At 43.4% G+C, this 22,709-nt stretch overlaps 1 protein-coding gene across 1 annotated transcript in view; it reads right to left on the reverse strand.

Moving 5' to 3' along the window:
* Positions 1-16,313, reverse strand: part of TMEM182 (transmembrane protein 182) — a 75,509-nt gene extending 59,196 nt beyond the window's left edge. The window contains exons 1-3 of the mRNA XM_036263028.1: positions 16,018-16,313; positions 15,728-15,827; positions 14,024-14,122 (exon numbers count right to left, since the gene is read on the reverse strand). Coding sequence (XP_036118921.1) covers positions 14,024-14,122; positions 15,728-15,827; positions 16,018-16,149 — 331 coding nt within the window. The 5' untranslated portion in view covers positions 16,150-16,313. The remainder of the gene's footprint in view (positions 1-14,023; positions 14,123-15,727; positions 15,828-16,017) is intronic.
* Between the last annotated feature and the right edge of the window lie 6,396 nt (positions 16,314-22,709).

The following is a 22,709-nucleotide window of genomic DNA, read 5'->3' on the forward strand; positions in this document are numbered from 1 at the left end:
GTTATATTTCTACTATTAATAACAAATGTAAAACACAATTAAGAAATGCAATACCAGTTATAATTGCTCAAAAAATGAGATACTTAGATGTAAATCTAACAAAGCACAATAGGCCTTGTATGCTAAACACTACATAAGGCTGATGCAAGAAAATAAGTATGATCTAAATAAACTGAAAGATACATTACACTCACAGACTGGAAGACTCAACATAATAAAAATATTAATTTTCCCCAAATTGATATACAGTTAGTCCTATCATCCAAGAAAGATTTTTTTAACAGATATAGACAAGACTACTCTCAAATTTATATGGAAAGGCAAAGGATCTAGAATAGTTAGAATCATTTTTAAAAAGAACCTTGTGGAAGAAATCACTCAGCCCAATTTCAAGACATACAGCTCAAGTAATCAAGACGGTGTAGGATTGGCAAAGGGACAGACACACAGATCTGTGGGACAGAACACATAATCCAGAAATAGTCCCACACAAGTATGACCACCGACAATTTGACAAAGATACACAAGCAATTCAATGGAGGAAAGATGGTTTCGTCAACAAATGATGCTGAAGCAATGGGAAATATATTTGAAAAATAATAAATCGTGTACCTTATACAAAAAGTTACTCAAAATGGATCACAGATTTAAATTTAAAACATAAAACTATGAAGCTTTTGGAAGGAACCAGAAGAAAATCTGTAGGACCTGAGGCTTGGTCCTGCAGATGTGAAACCAAAGGTATGATTTATTAAAGGAAAACTCCGGCCCGGCCGGTGTGGCTCCGAGGTCAGGGCACATGCCCAGGTTGTGGGCCTGATCCCCAGCGGGGGGCGTGCAGGAGGCGGCCCTTCGATGTTCTCTCTCATCACTGTTTCTATCTCTCTCCCTTCCTTTTTCTCCCTCTCTAAAATCAATAAGGAAAAAAGAAAAACTCCATAAATTGGACAAAATTCAAAGCTTTATTATGTGAAAGACCTTAAGGTGATGAAAATACAAGCTACAGAGTGGAGAAAATATTTGGAAACCATATATCCAGTAAATGACTCAGATAAAATATATAAAGTCTCTAACTCACAGTGATGCAATTCAATTAGAAAGTATGTGGATAATTATCGAAGCTGGGTGATAACACCACATGGGTTTACTATACTCTTTTCTCCATTTCTGTAACTGTTTGAAATGTCTATAATAGAATAGTTTTGAACAATTAAAATAGGAAATAAATGGAATCTAGGGCTGATATTGTAAGGTATATAGTAGCCTGAACATATGAGTTTTTGTTTGGTTTCGTTTTCTTGTGTTACAGCTGTTATCCATTTGATAATTTTTTTACTGGTTGTTACATAATTTTTTAAGAAAACAGTCCAGAATCAGGGAAGTATCTTGGTCCTAATAGCCTTATCTTAGTCATTTAAAATAAGGCCACCTCCTGTCCCTGAGCCCACCGTTGCCTTTCTAGTTTGTTCAGACCTGCACAGTATAGACCAGGTCTCCCCCACCGCCTCCCACTCAGTCCCACGCAGAGTAAAGCCCTCCATGGGCCCAGCCTCCCCCGGCACCCGCGGTGGGTCTGGCCATCTCGCTGCGCTCCCCGCTGCGCTGGCGGCTTGCGGACTTCTTCCCGGGTCCTGGCACCCACCAGGGCCCCAGCGCTGGGCTCTGAATCTGCAGCCCTCTCTCCGGAACACCCCTCTTCCGGGTGTCACGTGGCTCGCTCCTGCACTTCCAGGTCTCCACTCAGATGCATGTTTCTTCTGACCCGTTCGAGTGCTCACCACCCCTCTCGAGCCGCCCCAGGCTCCCAGTCCCCAGCCTCCTTCCGTGCTCGGGTTCCACGCGGGCACTTGTGCCCAACATGCTGCGTGGTCGGCTTGTTTTACGTCGCCCGCCTTTCTCCTCACTCAAGTGTCAGCTCCACAAGGGCAGAGAGGTCCACCTGTGCTGGTCACTGCTGTTCCCCAAACCTAGAAAGTGCTGGCACATAGTATGTGCTCAATAAATATTTGTTGAATACATTTTAATCAATCTTACCAAATAAATAGTGGTCAATCTTGGCCAGCACAGAAGGTAATATGAACTATCAGGTACCAGGATGATGGTGATCATGATAATGATAATGGATATTATTTATGAAGCCCTTACTTTTTGCCATAAACTCCGCCAGATACTTGATGCAAGGACAGTATGTGTGTACACACACACTTCAGAGAGCAGGAGGCTTGTCACTAGAGTGATGCTATAATGAATTTGGGTGCCCTGAGGCTGACTTATTTTCAGTGCTCCAAATTGGTAGACTGTCATAAAAATAGCCGACATTTATTGAATACCAACTACACGGCAAACACTCTGCTAAGCCTTTGTGTTACTCTATCTCTTCATTTTAACAACTGTGTGAGATTGATATTATACGTATCTTGCTTTTACAAATGAGTGCAGTGAATTTCACGGAGCTCAGAAAGCCAAAGCCTGGAAGTGGTGGCCCTAGGTGGTGAGCAGACACCTGGATGGAGCTCGCGGAGCAGAGCCCAGGTGGTGAGCAGACACCTGGATGGAGCTCGCGGAGCAGAGCCCAGGTGGTGAGCAGACACCTGGATGGAGCTCGCGGAGCAGAGCCCAGGTGGTGAGCAGACACCTGGATGGAGCTCGCGGAGCAGAGCCCAGGTGGTGAGCAGACACCTGGATGGAGCTCGCGGAGCAGAGCCCAGGTGGTGAGCAGACACCTGGATGGAGCTCGCGGAGCAGAGCCCAGGTGGTGAGCAGACACCTGGATGGAGCTCGCGGAGCAGAGCCCAGGTGGTGAGCAGACACCTGGATGGAGCTCGCGGAGCAGAGCCCAGGTGGTGAGCAGACACCTGGATGGAGCTCGCGGAGCAGAGCCCAGGTGGTGAGCAGACACCTGGATGGAGCTCGCGGAGCAGAGCCCAGGTGGTGAGCAGACACCTGGATGGAGCTCGCGGAGCAGAGCCCAGGTGGTGAGCAGACACCTGGATGGAGCTCACGAAGTAGAGCCCAGGTGGTGAGCAGACACCTGCATGGAGCTCATGGAGAAGAACCCAGGTGGAGCCCTCGCAACGCCCAGTCCTGTGCTCGGCATGCTCTGTCCAGCACCCACCTAGTCACACAGAAAAATCTGGGAACTGTGATGGCTTAGCCCAGCGATTTTTGACCTTTTTCATCACATGGCAAATATAAACTAATTACTAAAACTCTGCAGCACACCAAATAATATATTTTTCACCAATCTGACACAAAAAATAGGTACAATTTTTGATTCATTCACACCTGGTGGCTATTGTGTTGGCTGTCATCATTTTTTAATTTGACAGTCTAAGGGAAAAGAGGCCAGCATCCCTGCTAAGTAGTCAGGTACGATGTTTTAGAAATTCTTGCAGCACACTGGTTGAACATCTCTGGCTTAGCTGGACGGCAGAGCCCCATTTAAGCCAGGGCTGGCCAACCACACAGACGTCATCTCCTCTGCGGGGCACGTTAGTCACCTCCTCAACACCGGCGCCCTCTCCACACGCCCCCTCCTCTCGGATTTCTCTGCAAAGACTTGACTGACATTTTATTTTCTGTCTGCCCACCACAATAAACACTCTAGGAGGGCAAGAATTTAGGGCTGACTCTGAAGCACGGAAACAGTGCACAGCCCATAGTAGGGATTCGATATCTTTTCAACTAACTGAATTCATACTCTCTTCTAAAGAAAGAGCCAACGCTTGGAACAGAAGCACCAGTATTTAAAGACAAGAGAGGCTTAGGCCAGCTCCTTCTAGGTTTGGATATTCTGCATGAAAACAAGGCAGAAGGAAACTAACCATCATTTATGTGCTTCGGTGCCCAGAACGAGAGCTGGGCAGAGTGCAGGCACTAAGTATAATTCTGAAGAAGAGCTTGGGCCACGGGTCCCTGTGCTGGGAATGAATGTCTGGAATGCTCCAGTGCTCCTCATCAAAGGGAATTTTGTGTCCACTCACCCCAAGAAATTTGTAGTGTTTGGAGACATTTTTGATTGTCATGACTGAGGGGTGCTACTGGCATCTAGCGGGTAGAGGCCAGGGATGCTGCAAAATACCTTACAGGGTACAGGACGGCGCCACAGCATAATGACATGGCCCAAAACATCAACACTGTCGAGGTTGAAAACCCTGGTCGAGGGCACCAGGAGGTGCCCTGTCATTAGAGGAGGTTTTTTCTTCTGAGTGTGGCAACATTTTCACAGATATCCCCAGAAGTCTCCCTCGAGGCTGGGCCCATTGTCCACGACGGGAAGACAAGCCACACTATTATAAATTAGCACACAGTCTTGTTTACAGAAGGTAATCACCTCCTTGATTGGAAGAATGTTACATCAACTGCCAACCAATCCCTAGATGTCCATGAATAAATTGTAGAAAACACAACATAACTTGCTCTGGTGAAGTGATTTTTAGTTACAACCTTGCTGTTGGGCCTGGAACTGAAAAGCCGGCCGTGTCTCGTGAACTGTGGCCTGGGAAGCTGCGCGAGCAGCCCCGGGACCCGAACTTCAGCCTGAAAGCGAGGCCCCCACGCTGGCCAGGGCGCAAGGAAAGCCGCCAGGTCCCGAGCTGCCGTGTGAGGCCACATGAGCCACGTGTCTGAACGAAGAGGAGGACTAAAGTGGATATTAAAGCATTTCTAAATATTTAGGTCCTCGACATTTATGACCCCCAGAAAAAGACGGAATTGTATTTTGTTACACCTTGTGATGTATGTTTTTTTCTGCACAACTAAAGCTGAGTGGAAAAAGTATTTTAAATTATTTGGTAAATTTAAGACAATGACCAGGTTCCCTGTATCTGAATATTTAGAAAAATGATAACACCCAGCCATGCCAGTGTAATTGATCTGGAATCGAGAAGCAACAAAATCAGATATGTCTCCTCAATTATTTACTTATTTACATTTACTTTAGACTCAAACCTTGATCCATTTCTGTGCTGTCTGAAACTGTCCAATGTAATTCATTGTTACATTTTGTCCCATTGCGTGCAGTCATAAAGCACGATGTTGTGTGTGCCTACATGATTATTTTATAAGGACCTTGTGCTCTGTAATGCTGTGCTCCTCGGGTAGCTATTCCGAGTCCAAAAGTTGGCTAATTGCAAAGGTCTCCAATTTCTCGCTGTCCACTCCCTAAGCCACCCGAGTGAGGTTTCACATTCCTGCACCCCCTTGCCCCGCCCCTTCAAGACCTCTCCGGAGAAGAGAAGGGGGGACCTGGGGCAGGGCTTGGCTCTCTGGAGGAGCCCCAGGCCAGAGTGTGCAGGAAAGGAATGGTTTCGGGGGAGGAAGGGCTTTACCAACAGCAGCAGGGCCTCCAGCCCAGCCCCAGGGCCTGTGGGTTTCCACGTGGAAGAGGTGTCTCCACGGGCCTCCAGGACTGAGCCTCTGGTGGTAGCGAGCTCTAGGGGGCGTCCAGAACTTCTGCGTGGCCAGTCCCTTTCTGCTCCCTTCTCATTTCCACTCACTGCGCATTGGTCAGGGAGGCCGGCATCGCCTTCCCAAGACTGCCGGACTCGGCCCGCCCGCGCCGTGGACGGGACAGCAGCGGTCATCAGCTCGCCCCCCAGGCTTCCTTCTTCCTCTCTTTCATGGGCTGTCCCTCTTTCTTTCCTTCTCGCACTATGTACTACTGATCGCTTATCACTTTCTTTCCTATTTGTTTCTCAAAGACTGTGTCCGATACCAAAACCACCTCGGATACCCTCACCCGTGCCACTGTGCCAGTTAATGTCTCGCGGGATGTTCGGTTTGCACATCAAGTTACTTGCTAAAGTGTCTGTGTTCCACCATCAACCCATATTCAATGTATCTAAATCCAAACTATATCCGCGTCCTCCACGTCACCGCTGACCCCTGCTGACCCCCGGTTCTGTCCTCCTCACCGAACTCGCTTAGCAGAAGGTGTGCCCAGGTCCGGACCTTTGCAAACAAGTCGGTAGTGCGGTAGAGAAACAACCAAAACCCATTCCTGTCTTTGGGGCCACCATTCACACTTCTGAAAACATACAGTCCAAACAATTCAAACAAATTATGGAAAGTGTTACATGCATGTCATTATGTTTAATGTGGAAGTGGCATCTAACATTCAAAATTTAAGACCATTGGGTGATAACATGGAGAAATGTCTGCTATCTTAGAAACAGAGAAGTGAGGCATACATTCGTATCCCTAATGATTAAGAGTTTGTACAATATGCACATAACAACGTCTGGAAAGAAATACACTAAAATAATATTTATTGTTTGGAAAGTGACCATATAACCTTTTACTGCATATTATTTAAGCTGAATTACACCTTCTACAAAAGGAAATGTCTTCACCATCCAAGATTCCTCCAGCTTTCTATTGTTTGGCTACTAAGTTTTATACATTAATTCTTTAAGTATCATTTGTGTCCATTATTTAATGTTCACCTTTGCTGTCCCACCCTTGCTCAAGCCCTGACAGAGTCCCCTGAGGAGGAGGTGGATGAACACACTCAACACTCTCTCCCAGCCCTTCTGGCTCCTCCTGCTCCGCTCTAGTGGCCAGATGCCAGCAGCGCGAGGCACAGCGACCACGGGACAGACTCCGGTGAGGAAGGCACTGGCGGTCACCTACCGACGGCTCTACTTCTGCTCTTCCAGGGCGGAACAACATGACAGCAACTGTCCACCTGCCGAGGGTGATGGGAGAAAGGGTGACAGGGCTCGTCCCTGACAGAACCATTATGGCAGCTGCCTCTGAACTTCTTATTGTGGGAAAAATAGCCCTTATATTGTCGCTCCTGTCTGTCTTCTGTTACTTACAGCCTAATGTGTTGCTGACAAATATCTTGCCTAGTTGCCTTCCTGATTCTAGTCTTATGTCATTCACTTCATCCTACTTTTACTATATAAGGGTGAAGGAAAAAAAGACCAGAAGAGAATGGTAAATATACAAATGACAATAAAAGCAAAGGACAAGCTGACACGTGAAAACAATTTGAAAGACCTTAAAACTAAAAATCATATGAATAAAAAATTTGAAGAGTAATCTAGATCCTTATGGTAAAGTTTTTCTTTTGCTTAATTTTTTTTTCTTTATTGATTTCAGAGAGAGAAGAAGGGAAAGGGAGAAAGAGATAGAAACATCGATGAGAGAGAACATCAATTGGCTGCCTCTCGCATGCCCCCCACTGGGGACTTGGCCCACAACCTGGGCATGTGCCCTGACCAGGAATCGAACTGTCAACCTCTTGGTGCATGGGTCGACGCTCAACCACTGAGCCACCTCAGCCAGGCTCTTTATCGTAAAGTTTTAAAAAATGCCTGTATCTATCAATAGTTACTTAGGGCACTATATTAGTACCACAGTACAGTACAGTAATGACTCCCAAGAAATAGTTATTCTACATTATTCAGCTTACACTGGATCTAATGGTGAGGCAAACATGAAAGGACATACAAATGGCCAAGAGACATATGAAGAAATGCTCATCATCACTAATCATCAGAGAGATGCAAATTAAAACAACTATGAGGTATCACCTCACACCTGTCAGAATGTTCACCATCAACAAATCATCAAACAAATGCTGGCGAGGGTGTGGAGAAAAGGGGACTCTAGTACACTGCTGGTGGGAATGCAGATTGGTGCAGCCACTATGGAAAACAATATGGTGTTTCCTCAAATAATTAAAAATTGAACTGCCATTTGACCCAGCGATCCCACTTCTAGGAATATATCCTAAGAAGCCTGAAACACCAATCAGAAAGACTATATGTACCCCTATGTTCATAGCAGCACTATTTACAATAGCTAAGATCTGGAAACAGCCCAAGTGTCCATCAGTAGACAAATGGATAAAAAAGCTGTGGTACATATACACAATGGAGTACTATGCAGCTGTAAGAAAGAAAGATCTCCTATCCTTTGAGATGACATGGAGGGACCTCAAGAGTATTATGCTAAGCGAAACAAGCCAATCATGATCTCATTTATTTGTGGAATATAACAAACAAGGTGGGCTGATGAACAAAATAGACCCAGAGACATGGAAAGGAGTATGGTTCAGGATGACAAGCCTCAGAGGAGGGGGGCGGGGGGGGGGGGGAGGGATGAGATAAACCATAGACCTTATATGCATACATGCATAACCAATGGACATAGACAACAATGCTGGAGGGGATGGGAAGGAGGATGTCTAGGGGGAAAAAAAAGGAGAAACATCTGTAACAAAAACAAAATAATAAAAATTGGGGGAAAAAAGAAAGTAAATGAACAAAATAATTATACAGTAAATAATTAAAATGTGTGCTGTGAATCATGGACCTAAAGCATGCGTTTTATCAGGAAGCAGCTGGCTGTCCGAGTATCAGGGGGCAGGGCTGCAGCGGGGAGGTCTCTTTAGGGAGGGAGCCCCCTGCGCGGCCTTGTTAGTGATGGAGGGCGCAGGGTGAGGCGCAGGCGGGGCCTGGGGCTGAGGAGCTCAGGCAGGGTCGGAGTGGCTGGCCTGGGCGTGTGTGCTTGTTCCAACTCATCAAGAAAAGATAAAATTATGTTCAATATGTTCTGCTTAAGAGAAGAGCCAAGCATGAAATTAGTTTTGAAAACGTTCCACTTCAAAAAAATAAAATTAAAATAGTTAACTGTTGGTAATACTATCTGTGATTTTTGTATTGTCATTTTTTTTCAAATATTTAAGCATCTACTAAGCTCCAGGCACGATATGAGGTGCTGGCACTGTAAATATAGGCAGGTCGCACTCTGTGCCGCAGGGAATTGTGACAGCCGACGGAGGTAAGCAGAGAGTGCAGCCGAGGATAAGGAGGACTCGGATGCAGGTGTGGTCAAAGGCTGGGGGGACATCCGAAAGAAATGATTAGTTCACCCAGGGTGAATTACCTTAAAAATTAATCTATGCCCAGCACATCATTATCAAATGATACTAAGTAAATGAACTATGACTGAGTTTAAGCAGGAGAAAAATCAGAAGATCTAAATTCTGACAGGTACTACAGGGCTAATGGAATTGCTGAATGGCCTTCAAAGTACACAACCCTACCTCAAAACCAACACTTAGAATTAGAGCAACCCTCTAGGCTTGGGCAACCATTCAAATCAATAGATTTGAGCATAACTGAAGTTTAGATAACATATTTGAATACAAAATGAAGAAAACACTGAATTATTGTTTGATGATTTGTTGATGGCGGCCATTCTGACAGGTGTGAGGTGATACCTCATTGTTGTTTTAATTTGCATCTCTCTGGTGATTAATGATGAGCATTTCTTCATATGTTTCTTAGCCATTTGTATGTCCTGTTTGGAGAGGTGTCTATTTAGTTCCTCTGCCCATTTTTTAATTGGATTCTTTGTGTTCCTTTTGTGAAGTTGTATGAGCACTCTATATGTATTGGAAATTAACCCAGTTCTAGGAATATACCCTAAGAACCATAAAACACCAATCAGAAAGAATATATGTACCCCCATGTTTGTAGCAGCACTATTTACAGTCACTAAGATCTGGAAACAGCCCAAGTGTCCACCAGTAGACGAATGGATCAAAAAGCTGTGGTACATATACACAATGGAGTACTACGCAGCTGTAAGAAAGAAAGATCTCTTATCCTTTGAGACTACATGGAGGGACCTGGAAAGTATCATCCTAAGTGAAACAAGCCAAACAGAGAAAGACAAGTTTCATATAATCTCACTTATTTGTGGAATATAATGAACATAACAATCTGAGGAAAGGGGTAGTCCCAGAGACGCGGAAGCAGGGTATAGACTGACAATCCCCAAAACAGGGGGGTGGTGGGGGAGAACTTATATGCATGTATGCATGAACAGTGGACATGGACAACAATCTGGGGAAAGGGCAGGGAGGGAGGGGGAAGGGGGAATCAGTGGGGGGAAAAGGATAAACATCTGTAACAAAAATTAATTAATAAATAATAAAAAAAAAGATTTTAAAAGTAAAAAAAAAAAAAGAAAAGAAAACACTGAATTAGACCTGACTGTCTATACAGATAGGAATCAGAAAGAAAGGTAGAAAAAAACCAACATGAGTTTAATGTATTCTTTCACTGAGATTCAATTAAAAGACATGCTTAAAAATTTAAATTTTAAGCACTAAAATTAGCCCTTTCATTCACCGCAGTTTAAAAGATTATCCATAAACAAAACCAGGGACTCGAACCTTCGCTTTAGTTCTGGCAATGACCAGCTGTGCCAAGACAGGTCACGTGGTTTCTCTGAGTCTCAGTCTTAGTCTCCATATTATGAAATAAAATAATTTCATCAGCAGCATCAATGATTCTAAAGCAGTCCTTATAGAAAAATCATGCATCAATATATTATGTGCACTGATTTCAATATTGGTTAACTGTGACTGTAAAACTTCAGGAGAATACAAAGCCATTTTACCAATAATTTGCCATACAGGGATACATCAGATTTTACAAACAATACTTTGACTTGATCCAAGATAAACTGGCAAGTGTATAGGGCTGACAGTTATGAAGCTACATGAAAGAACTGGGTAGCTCTGGAGTGTAGCGAAGACTCATTGCCTGGGAAACACACACTTCCGGTCAGGTAGAAACCTTCTGACAAAATCTGTGCTCTTGTCTTAGATAAAGAAAATAATAAAAAGTCACCCAAATGTAATATCAGATATCATTGATAATATAATAAAGATAAATGAAATGTATATATACTGTCTCTGTTGTAGGACACAGCTCTTCCCATCTTGGTCATTTTTACTTAAAGTACTTTATAAAGTTGCTTAAAATGAATGAACCAAAGAGGAATTTGATCATTTTAAAAATATTGGGATGTGGTTTTGTCATTTGATCCAAAAAAATGACACAGTAATTATATGCAGTGCTACATAATAGTTCTAATTGTAATTGCAGTATAATTATTTTGACATGCATTTACTATCCGTGTCCATCATAACTGTTATGCATAGATTATGTTACCTTGTTTTTCCAGTTCTCCACTATCTCCTGGAGGTGCAGACTTTCAAATATGCAGATTTACATTCAAACACATGATGCCTACGATACCTATCTCATCTCGGGACCTCATCGTATGAATATCAACAATACTAATATTTATGCAAAGAGACAGTGTCCTGGAAAGCCAACCCTAACCTGCTTCTCGGTTCATTTTGGAAAGGGGACTGGCGGGAAAGCCTTTTCTGTAACTGTGTGTCACCGGAAACGGTGCAGCCTGCTCCTCCCTTCCAGCGAGAGGGTTCACATCACACGCGGTGCACGAGGTTCTGACAAGTGTGAATGACATTCCTCGTGCAGATTTTTTCCTTTTGATTTTTAGAGAGTGGGGAAGGAAGAGAAAGAGAAAGAGACATCAATGTCACAGGGAAACATCGATCAGCTGCCTGCTGCAAGCCCCCGACTAGGGGTCCAGTCCGCTGCCGGCATGTGCCCTGCCCAGGAATCTAACCTGCAGCTTCTTGGTGCACACCCAGCCAACGGAGCCACACCGGCCAGGGCACTTCACGAAGTCCTTAAGGGAAAAAGCATCCATACCACCATACACGTTTGCTAGACCAAAGCCACACCCTTTCCACTGTGTGGCGACAAGCAACCGCAGTGCGCAAGCGCGGCTGCCAACCAGCTCACCTCTCCCCACTCCACGCCACAACATGACATGTCAGAAATGCAATGAAAGCAAAGGCTACAGCCTTTGACAAACTTAAAACAAAATGATAAGGTATGGAAATACACACTTTTATAGAAAGATGAAAAAATAGGTGAATAATGGAAGTTCTGTGATGGTTAATTTTGTATCAACTTGGTTAGACTACGATGCCCAGTTGTTCGGTCAAATGCCCATTTAGATGTTGCTGTAAAGGTACCAGACCGGTGGTCACGGTTTATAATCAGTACACTGCAAGGACACAGAGTGCCCTCCAAGTGAGGCCGGGCCTCACCCCATCATAAAGCTGAAGGCTTTAAGAACGAAGACCGAGGTTTTCTGAAGAATCAATCTCTTCAAGACTGAAAAACAGAAATTTTACCAGTTTCCAGCCTACAGACTCAAGACCGCAACACCAACTCATCCGGATCCCCAAGCCCACGGGCTGGGCCCACAGATTTTCGGACTTGCGCCCTCCACAGTCACATAAGCCAGTTCCTTAAAGTCTTGTCCTCCATGTCTCTCTTGTATCTTTCCTCGGGATCCTCTGGGCAATCCTGACTAATATACGTTTATTCAGAATATTAAGTATATTATGTGCTCTCTTTGAAAAACAAGCATTTTTGGCTGTTTATGATAGCAAATTCTGTACCAACTCTTAGTCGTCGTTTTTTGTTTTTTTTTTTATCCTCACCCGAGGATATTTTTCCATTTTTTGTACAGATTGAATGGGAGGGAGAGAGAGGAAGGGAGAGTGAGAAACATCGACGTGAAGGGACACATCGAGTGGCTGCCACCCGCACGACCAACCAGGGCCGGGGACAAACTGCAACCGAAGTAGCGGGAACCAAACCTGGGTCTCTCCGGACCGCAGGCCGACGCTCTAACCGCTGAGCCAAACTGGCCAGGGCTTAGTCGTCGTTTTTCAGCTGGCGAGACATTTTCCACTATCCAGCATCACAGGTCAGGTTCCGAGTGGCTGAATCTCTCTCCTCGGGAGAACGCAGCAGCACCTGTGCCGGCTGAGCCCTGGAGGACGTCAGTCTTGGTCACAGTGTGACAAGCCCCTAGTGTTGGCTCCACATGCTCTCTTCGAAATAACCTACCAACCCTTAGTTGTTTTGTCTCTGTCTTTATCTTTACTGTTGAAAGTCTCACAGATGCCCCTCTTTACTTTCCCATTGACCCCTGCCCGCCTCACCACACCGCTGTCTGTGCCCATTGGTGTGCACACATACACGCACACACGTCTGTGGTTTATGTCCTCCCGCCCCCACCCCTTCCTCTGAGGTTTGTCAGTCTGTTCCCTAGATCCATGTCTCTGGATCGTGTTCCCTCAAAAAATTAAAAATGAGCTGCCATTTGACCTAGTGACGCCACTTCTAGGAATATACCCTGAGAAGCCTTAGTTCTAACGTTAGGATAAGCAACCTTTATTCAAAGCTTCACGAAACCAACTGAGAATAGAGTTGACATATTGAGCTTATGTACTTTCTATAAAACTAGATTTACAGACTACATATTATGTACTTTCCATAGAAACTATATTTATGTACTTTTGATAGAATAAATAGCAAGAAAAACACAGAAAGAAAACCAAAGCATGCTAGATAATCATAACTCCCAGTTAGTGGCATCCGACTTCTCTAGTGTGTCTTATCACAAATAACCAAGTGCATGCGTTTTGTAGGAATAGAGTAACAAAATCAGATTCTCATGTGTAACAACTGTAAAAAGGAAATGTTCTAAAAGCAGAGTGTATACTACAATAGTTTCTATTGTAAGACTAACTGCAGTTCAGTTAAACCCTTAAGAATCGGTTCTTCCTGATAAACAACACTATTTCCATGTCAGAAAACACACTTTAAAAATGTCATCTTTGCCCTGGCCAGTTTGGCTCAGTGGTTAGAGTGTCAGCCCGTGGACAAGAGAGAGCCGGGTTCAGTTCCCATTAAGGGCGCGTACCTCGATTGCAGTTTGTCCCCGGCCCTGGCTGGGGTTGTGCTGGTGGCAGCCACTTGATGTGTCTCTCTCACATCGATGTTTCTCTCTCTCTCTTCCTCCCTCTCTTCCTCCCACTCTACTGAAGATAAATGCAAAAATGTCCTCAGGTGAGGGTAAAAGAAAGTGTTATCTTTATAAGTGGCAAGTAATTTATAATAACATAACTTTTAGATCTACTTTCTATTAGAATTATAAATAGTGTGTCAAAAAATGATATCCCATTCTTTTGTATGTAACAGATTGACATGAGAAAAATTGCAGATGTTGAATTACTTTTTAATAGCCCACAAAAACGTGGTGGTGGGCCGCTTCCAGAAGGACCCGCTGTCCCAGGGACGCCCGGGGACAGAGGACTCACCCACTGCAGAGTCATAGGAGGTGGAGTTGTGCTCGCCTCTCATGAAGGGGTATGGCGACAGGTAAGCCTGGGTGCAGTTCTTGGACGCCGGCTGGTTGCCTGGGAGGAGAGGACAATGGCACTTGTCACTGAGCACTGAGGGGAGACCCGGTCCTCGCAGAGGAGAAGCAGGGGTTCTGGGGACGCGTAGGCTCAGTAAGTCTGCACGACAGATCGACAGATGCCGAGAATTGCTGAGTGAAGGGGTAGATTTTCTAAAAATCTCGTGTGAAGAAGCACCAGGAACCTGGAAAGTGGACACATCTCAAATATCTCGCTTACGACATAATTCAGTGCAAAGAATGCCTGTTTACGTCACCTTGAAATTGAAGGCACCGCATTTCATTTGTTGTCACAACCATACTCTCCAGTTACGTAGCATAAAGCCTACCACGAAGGAATTATTCAAACAATCATAGTTTTGAAAGTCTAACAAGCTTAGATTTAACACTGATAGGTTCCAATCAATATAAGATTTCTTCTATAACTTGTCTCTAGGGAAAAGATGGAAACGATAGATCACATGACTTAATAATTCAAATTTATTTTTAGCATTTGAAGAAACTACGAGTAAGAACTTTTATGTTGTTTGAAAACGTGAAGGCATCATTGTGTGCACTTTCAGGAAAGGGGAAATACTCTTCCTTTCTCTGAGTCCTTGGAAAAATCTTCCTCTTGCACGGTCTTATTTACTCCACTTTGCCAAAGTCTAAATAATTTCTGACACATCACATGTTTATTTTCCTCTCTAAAATGACTATAAGGTAGTCTACCAAATATCTCTCTCAAAATGCCATTTCATCATTACTGTGTTCCTTTTACATACGCCAACTTGACATCAGCTTGCTTAAGTCTTCTGTGATCTCATATTTTGACCACATATTCCATAATCTTGACTGTTGTATAAATATCATACTTGGATTTATCACAGGAATATTTCACAAGGGGACTAATAAATTCAATCCACAATAAGCTTTAGGGTAATCAACAGTTATTTTCTTTGTTGGATGCAAAAGATAAAGGCTAGTTATTTTCAATAAATTGATTTTCAAAGATTAATACAATATAAGAAATACAGTTGAAAGAATGCATCATATTTTTAAGAAGCTGTTCAACTTCAAAAACAACCTTCCAGCTTCCCTGAGAGAACGCAAACATGCAGAGCAAGGCACGTCTCGCTGTTTCCCGCACACTCATTTGAAGCCCAGACAGAGCTTTCATCTGCCAGGGGTGGTAATTAAGTTTCATTACAGGAAAGAGGTTTCTCAACTTGAATCCATAAATATGAAATAATACATCTCTATTTCTGGATTTAAAAAAAATAAAAACATTTATCTGTAGTATAGCAATGGACACACACACACAAAATACTGTAAATAATACCTGTTTGTTAGGGTTAATGAATTTTAAATATGAAAAAGAAAACAGTGGATAACTCAGTTTTACCATAAATATTCAAACTCCTATTTCTATGTTAGAATAAAATAATTATTGCTAGAGCCGTTTTTACTTACTAACAGCAACCACTTTGTGAGCTTTTGAAGACACCCTATTGAAATTCTACAACTAAGAATCCAATCCTATTTTGTTAATGACAGGTACTAAATAAGAAGCTGCTCATTTTAATTTTAAAGACAAAGGAGGACATAAAACAAGTGCACTTACCGTACCAGAACTTCCAGATATTTGAATTCTTTTCGTCCGCAATCCCATTAAACCAGCATCTCCAGAAGAACCCTTCATGGTGAAAAGTAACATTCTCTATCTGCACAGAACGCAATGAAGTAACTTGTTAACACAAGGCACATCATCTGAATGATCACATCCAGGACATTTTTAAAGTAGTATTATTCCGATAATGATCAGTAGCTTGCTACAATTCTCTGGTTTCTAGAGGATCCATAAGGCTATCCTCACCACTACCAAATACAAGAATAGTTGGAAAAGAAACGCACATTCTGTTCACCTGAACACTTCCCCACTTCGGTGACAAGAAGCCAATAGTCCGATCCAAAAGCCACCAGAAAGAGTAAAACCCCTAAAGCTCCAAAGAGAGCTCCGAAGAAGATGGCGATGTTCAGTCTCATCTTCAATCACTGCTTTCCTTGAAAACACAACAGTGAGTTTTACAATGGCAGAGGCCTAGCTTCTCAACAACAGCAAGAAGAAAATAGAGAGTTTTGAGGCGGCAGGATCGTCTTGAGAAGCCTCTCCTAGTTCATGTTGGAGACTCCTCACTCCCAGCCAGCTGGTAGCCTGTATCCCCTTTGCTCTCCCCTGGAGGGGCTCCAGCCCGGCAGCTGGGAATGGCCAGCTATTTCAGGAAACTGATTGAGGAGCTTTCTCTCTCCCATGGGGATCAAAAAATAGCTGACCTTCCCTGACTGTAGAGAGGAGCATCGGGAGCCGGCTGGACGGATCATTATTGCTGCCGGGTAATCCAGAGAAGGAGAAAGAAGATGGAACGGTGCTGGCCCGGTTGTAAGTGTCTGAACAAGTCCTCAGTCCAGCGTGACCATTGCAACCCCGAAGACACTGAAGATATATAAATCGCAGCTATAAAGAACCACAGGGAGTTCTCTTGAATTCAATTGAAGTTGTAATTAATTTAATCCATTTTGGACATTTTGGGGATAGAAAATAATTTGTGGGTCAAATGGTGTAACATAAAACTGGATACAGTTCAGGTTTACATCCTAGACATTCAGATGTGTACTTAAAAGATCCAAAAATATGGTAACAAACTATTTAAAGTATTAAAATGTATTATTGTGCAGCGCACAGTATTGACATAAAAACAGCACTCTCCAGAGCAGCTCCCAGATTTTGTACAAGTCATTCCAAATAATCATCCCAAAAGTGGACTGATGAAAAAATTCTCAAAAGTATATTGTTTTCTGAATGAAGAGGAAAGGATCTGGTCTGCTCTTTCTTTTGTTTTCTTCGTTCTAAGTATCCGTTTCCTCAAGGTCACTCACACTTCGCACCCATACAAGCCACCTGATAGCAATGAACCCACACCTCCTTCATGCCCTGTCTCTATGGTCTGTTTTCTCTTCACGTCTGAACATGCCAGAGAATATTTTAACTACGTGTATAATATTTTAAAACTTGTACTGTCCCTATGGCTATCGGTTCCATATTCTCAATGGTAACGAGTCACAGCATCTTCTACGAGGCATCTGAACTCTCCCAGCTTCCGTCACCACTCTGTTGGGCCTTAGATGTGTATTCGGTGCGGACAGAAAGATGACTCCTCAGTAAGGATGGAGGCCTTGGCCAGCTCCAGCTGAATGCGATGGGCGGGGCCAGAGGTCACGCCCTGAAGCTGAAGCCACAGAATTTGAGAGTTCATCCCAGCTGACCCCTCAGCTATTGCTCACATCTCCTTTAAAAGACTGCCCCGTCATCAAGCCACGCCATCTCCAGCCGGCCGGGTTTAAGGGCATCGAGAAGGTCCACACAGCTCTGCCCCAATGCCTGCCAATATTTTGGTATAGTCTAAGACCTAATACCACCACTTTCCTTATTTGGATGCTGTGTGATGGCCTCCCAGAGGAGTCCACACTCTGATCATGACCACGGGACTGTCCTGGATTACACAGGTGGGCCGTCTAATCACATGACTCTCTAAAAGAGAATCTTTGCAGAGTGTGAGAAAAAGCAATGTAACCAGAAAAAGGCTCAACGAGTTGCTGTTTTGAAGATGGAGAAAGGAGCCCACAGCCAATGTGGGTGCTTCCAGAAGCTGGAAGAAAGAAAGCATTTTCCCTGAGAGCCTTCAGGAAGGAGCAGAGCCCCACCAACACCTGGACGTGGGGGGTTTCTGACATTTAGACCTGCAGGATGTAAATTTGGGTTGTTTTGAGCCACTTATCTCTGTGTAAATTTGATATAGCAGCAATAAGAAACTAATACAGATGTTATTCTATAATTAATGCACTATCAGATCAAATTAAGTTTTTTTGTGGGAGGAAAATACATTTTATAAAAGTGCTTATTGAGAACTTGTGAGGGTCCAGGCACTTTATCGGATATTAAGGTTACAATACAAGCCCTCGACCTTGAGGAGCTCAGGAGCCAGGTGAAAAAATGATCCCCTAGAACGAAGGACATAGAGGCTGTAACAGTGGCCTTCTGGCCACCCCGACACACTCTCCTGCTTACCCACACTGTCTCCCAGGGTTACTGTGGTTGTGCAGTAGTCATAGGTGACAACATTGTCATTCAGAGAGAAAGGAGAATCATTTTAGGAAGGTTTTATTTAAATCTCAATGGTTTGTCATAAACATCTATGCATTAGTATTAAATCTTTAATACACACATTCATACTCATGCACACATAAAAACAACTATATATATATAATTATATATATAATTCCTCACCTGAGGACATTTTTACCTTCATCTTCAGATAGAGCGAGAGGGAAAGAGGGAGGAAGAGAGAGAGAAACATCTATGTGAGAGAAATACATCGAGTGGCTGCCACCCACTTGACCCCAACCGGGGTGGGGACAAACTGCAACTGAGGTACGTGCCCTTAGCGGGAACCAAACCAGGGTCTCTCCAGTCCACAGGCCGAGGCTCTAACCGCTGAGCCAAACAAGCCAGGGCCAACTAGATATTTTCAAATAAATAGAAAAAAGTGTAAAACTTTGTTATTGTTACAATTGATCTCAACTTTTCGTCTTTGTCAAATATATATACATATCTTCTGGACTGGGACCATCAACTACCAAGATTTTCTCACCATATCCAGAAATATGTAAACATCATTATGACAAATACATATTTGTTAAAATGGTTATTAATGCGACCTATCTAATTATTCCCAACCATTCATCATGTGCATCTATCTGAGAAAAGTACTTGCCGTATTGACATCACAACACTGACATCCTTTGGCTCAGCCGTCCGCAGTGCTTACACACAACAGGGCACTACAATCGAACAAACATCCGCTGTAGGACTCTTGGCTGAGAGTCAGGTGCACGGCTTCCTAAGCCATCCAACTGGTGATCCAACCTCAGGGAGGCCCTGGTCTGGCCTGGCCTGTTCTTCGTGAAACTTGGAGAGATGGGATTTGTCAGGGTGTGTGTTTCCTCTGCAGATGCCCACAAACCATCATTTAAAAATCTGCATCACGCTCTCATGGAGAAATAAAATGCAGCCTACAATCCAGGGATCCAAAGGTGTCTTCTTCTGAAAATTAGATCCTTTGCTAGCCACTTAAAACTCCTCTGATTTTCCATGATTCTAAAATATTTCTAACAGTACCTGTTCCCCCGATTCTCTTAGCAGCCTAAAAAGTGGTCTGTGCTCCAGGAATATTGTTCAACAGCTCTGTTCTCATGACCGCTCTACAAATTTAGACATTGTCTCTCTTTTTGTTTTCTTCCTCCTTTCTGGTGAAAGGCCCAGAGTTGAGGAGAGATAGACATACCTGAGCACCAACCTCAACTCACAACAAGCCCATAATAGAACAACGCCACTGCTACTGTTCACACCTATTCCTTATGAGAATACTGAATCTACTTTTACGTCGCTGTGACAGTCACACTGAATCTGCAAGGTGACAGCATAAGCATGGTGTCTCAGGTTCAGACCTGTGGGAGAGCTTGTCAAAAATGTAAACCAGGGTGAATAATTATAGCTAATACTCATGAGCTTCTACCACGCTGCAGACCCCATACTAGGCACATTCAATATCTTAAATATAACTAAGTCTTCAGTAAGAAGAATATGAAATGGCCAATTTCTCCTGTGGGTGTCCACTCTCTTGGTCAGAAATTTTAGCATCTAAAAGTCTTCTTAATGATAGGAGTTAAAGACTTTCCTGATCATATGAAGAAGGCCAGAGGTTTCATTCCTTTGTATGGCCAAGTAATATTCCATTGTATATATGGATCATCTTTATCCAATCATCTATCAATCGACACTTAGGTTGCTTCCATATCTTGGCTATTGTAAATAATGACACAATGAACATAGGGATGCATACATCTTTCTGAAATAGTGTTTTGGATTTCTTCGAAAAAACACTCAGAAGTGGAATTGCTGGGTCATGTGTTAGCTCACTTTTTAATTTTTTACGGAACCTCCATACTGTCTCCCACAGTGAGAGAACCAACCTGCAGTGCCTCTAGCAGGGCACGAGGGCCCCCTTCCCGCCACGTCCTCGCCAACACTTTGTTGATTTATAGATAATAACCATTATGAAATCTCACCAGCAACACAGATGAACTTAAAAGGTATTACACTATGTGAAATCAGTCAGACAGAGGAAGACAAAGACCAAAGAATTTCATTTATATGTGAAATCTAAAACTAAACTTATAAAATAGAAACAAACCCATAAATGTACAGAATAAACTGATGGTGCCAGGTGAGTACTGGACTTATCAGGAGAATTACAGCATATGTTATATAAATGTCTAACCACTATGCTATATACCTTGAACAAATATAACACTGTATGGCAAATGTAATTGAAAAAAGTTTTTTTAAAAATTTGTAAAAGAAAAAGGTCAGCCCTGGCTGGTGTGGCTCAGGAGGTTGGAACTTCGTCCTGTACAACAAAGGGCTGCAGGTTGGGTTCCTGATCAGGGCACAGGCCTAGGTGTAGGTTCAGTCCCCGGCCCTGGTTGGGGCTCATCTGGAAAGCAACTGACTGATGTTTCTCTCTCACCTCAATGTTTCTTTTGTTCTCTCTCTGTCTTCCCCTCTCTCTAAAAATCAATGAACATGTTCTTGGGTGAGGATTAAAAAAAAAAAAAAGTGCAGAGGTAAGCAAAGAGATCTCCTGAAGTCTCACTGACAAAGATAAGTCACAATAATTTATGGGATTTGTTCCTAAGTTTGTGCCCTAAATGTTACCATAGCTTTGGTACAACTTTCAACCTTGAGGTCTCTATATCTCCGAAACTAAACGAAGAGGTAAGGTGCTGAGTGGGCACGTGGCAGTGACCCTCCAAGACACGGTGAGCCTAGGCCAAGAACAGGAATGGCAAGTACCAACTCCCTTGCCCATGTTCTCCCTCACTGACAGCCTTTTAGAATGAAGATTTTGTTGAATTAAGAACAGTGAGAGTTTTCTTTGTAGATGACTAAAATTGAGCAAATTATTCAACTCTGTTCTTTATAGGGGAAGTGAGAACAAGGCTTCAGAGGGTGACTGGGGCTATTAGGTAAGAGGAAGTGTGTCAAATACATTGTTGCATCATACATTCAGCTTCTTTCTATCCTGCCATTAGCTGAATATCATTGTTGATGGAAAAAAATGTTCAAGGAATAAAATAAGAGTCCCTATGCTAGCATTCCACATCTGACTCAGGTGTAGTTTATTTCATCAGACTAACTTCTCACCAAGTGCCACAGCGTGCACATCCTCCTCCCTCCTGGGCCACAAGAGTCCCCAAGTCCTTGCCTAGTTTTACTCCCTCTGGTGAGACGGGCCACTCTCTTCCATCTACCTGATGAACTGTTCAGCAAGCCTTTAAGTAAATACTTGCCCAGTCCACACTGTGTGCTACACATTCTAGGTGTTGAGTTTCCATGAGCATTCTCCAAGGAGACTGCATTATACAACTTATAACACTTTTCCACATTTGTTTAATTACATACTTGCTTTTCTAGACAGTTTCTGAATCTCTGCCTCTTGAAAAAAAAATAGGTCAAGAAATGTTTGGTCGATTAACAACTTAATTTAATAATGAATGGGCAAATGAATCAAAGCCCCATAAAAATGTGCCCCGTTATTCTTCAGGATGTCTTTGGGGATGTTGTTCCCTTCGTCCGCACTGTCCCCTGCTGAGGACCAGTAGGAAACTTCTGAATGCTCTAAAGAAGTGTGTCCACAGAGCACTACTGTCACTTCTAATCTGGAGACACTGTGAATTTATCAAGTATGTATCATTTCCCCGTTCTAACACAGAGTGCTGTGTCCCAGGACAGAGACAGTGAGGGAAGTGTGCTCTCTGACCTCCCTGAGTTTGTCTGCTCAGGGCACCGTGGGTGCTTCTCATCACTTGGCACCTGGAAAGCTCAGAGGCCGGTGGCTTGACGGCAGCACCCTTCCCGCAACCCCACCTGTCTCCTCCCGGTGTGCCTGAGCTCCGCGCACACACCTTCCTGGCTTATCGTTTCATACGCATGTTTGTAAGTTCCTTCAAATGCCCTTGAGGACAACATAAAAATTAAACAGTGAAGCAAAACAGATAGACATTTTGTGAAAGCAGATATCAGAAGGCATGTGTCCAGCTGAGAATGCTGGTTTCACTGTTTTTCATTCTGGAAGCTCCTTGAATGCCTAGTCACCTTGCCTTCTCCCTCGGCCTGCTTATTGCTAGCTGTCGCCACTTCATCTGAGAGCCTCCTGACTTTCTGCAAACTTCCCTGTTGGAGTCTCTCAGGACCGCAGGCCGACGCTCTAACCGCTGAGCCAAACCGGCCAGGGCCCCTGTTGGAGTCTCTTGTCACTTAGAGAAATTGTCGCAAAAATGTTGATTTAGTTTTTAAATTAAAACAGTTGAAAAATCAATCTTCTGAAATCTAGAGTATATGAAAACCATTAGCATGCCAAGATACAATGATAAATTCCCTCGGTTTTTTTGCAAGTTAAATAAAACCTGACAACCAAAGATAATAA

The sequence above is a fragment of the Molossus molossus genome, unplaced genomic scaffold (assembly GCF_014108415.1).
Source record: "Molossus molossus isolate mMolMol1 unplaced genomic scaffold, mMolMol1.p scaffold_m16_p_15, whole genome shotgun sequence".
Taxonomy (NCBI): Eukaryota; Metazoa; Chordata; class Mammalia; order Chiroptera; family Molossidae; genus Molossus; species Molossus molossus.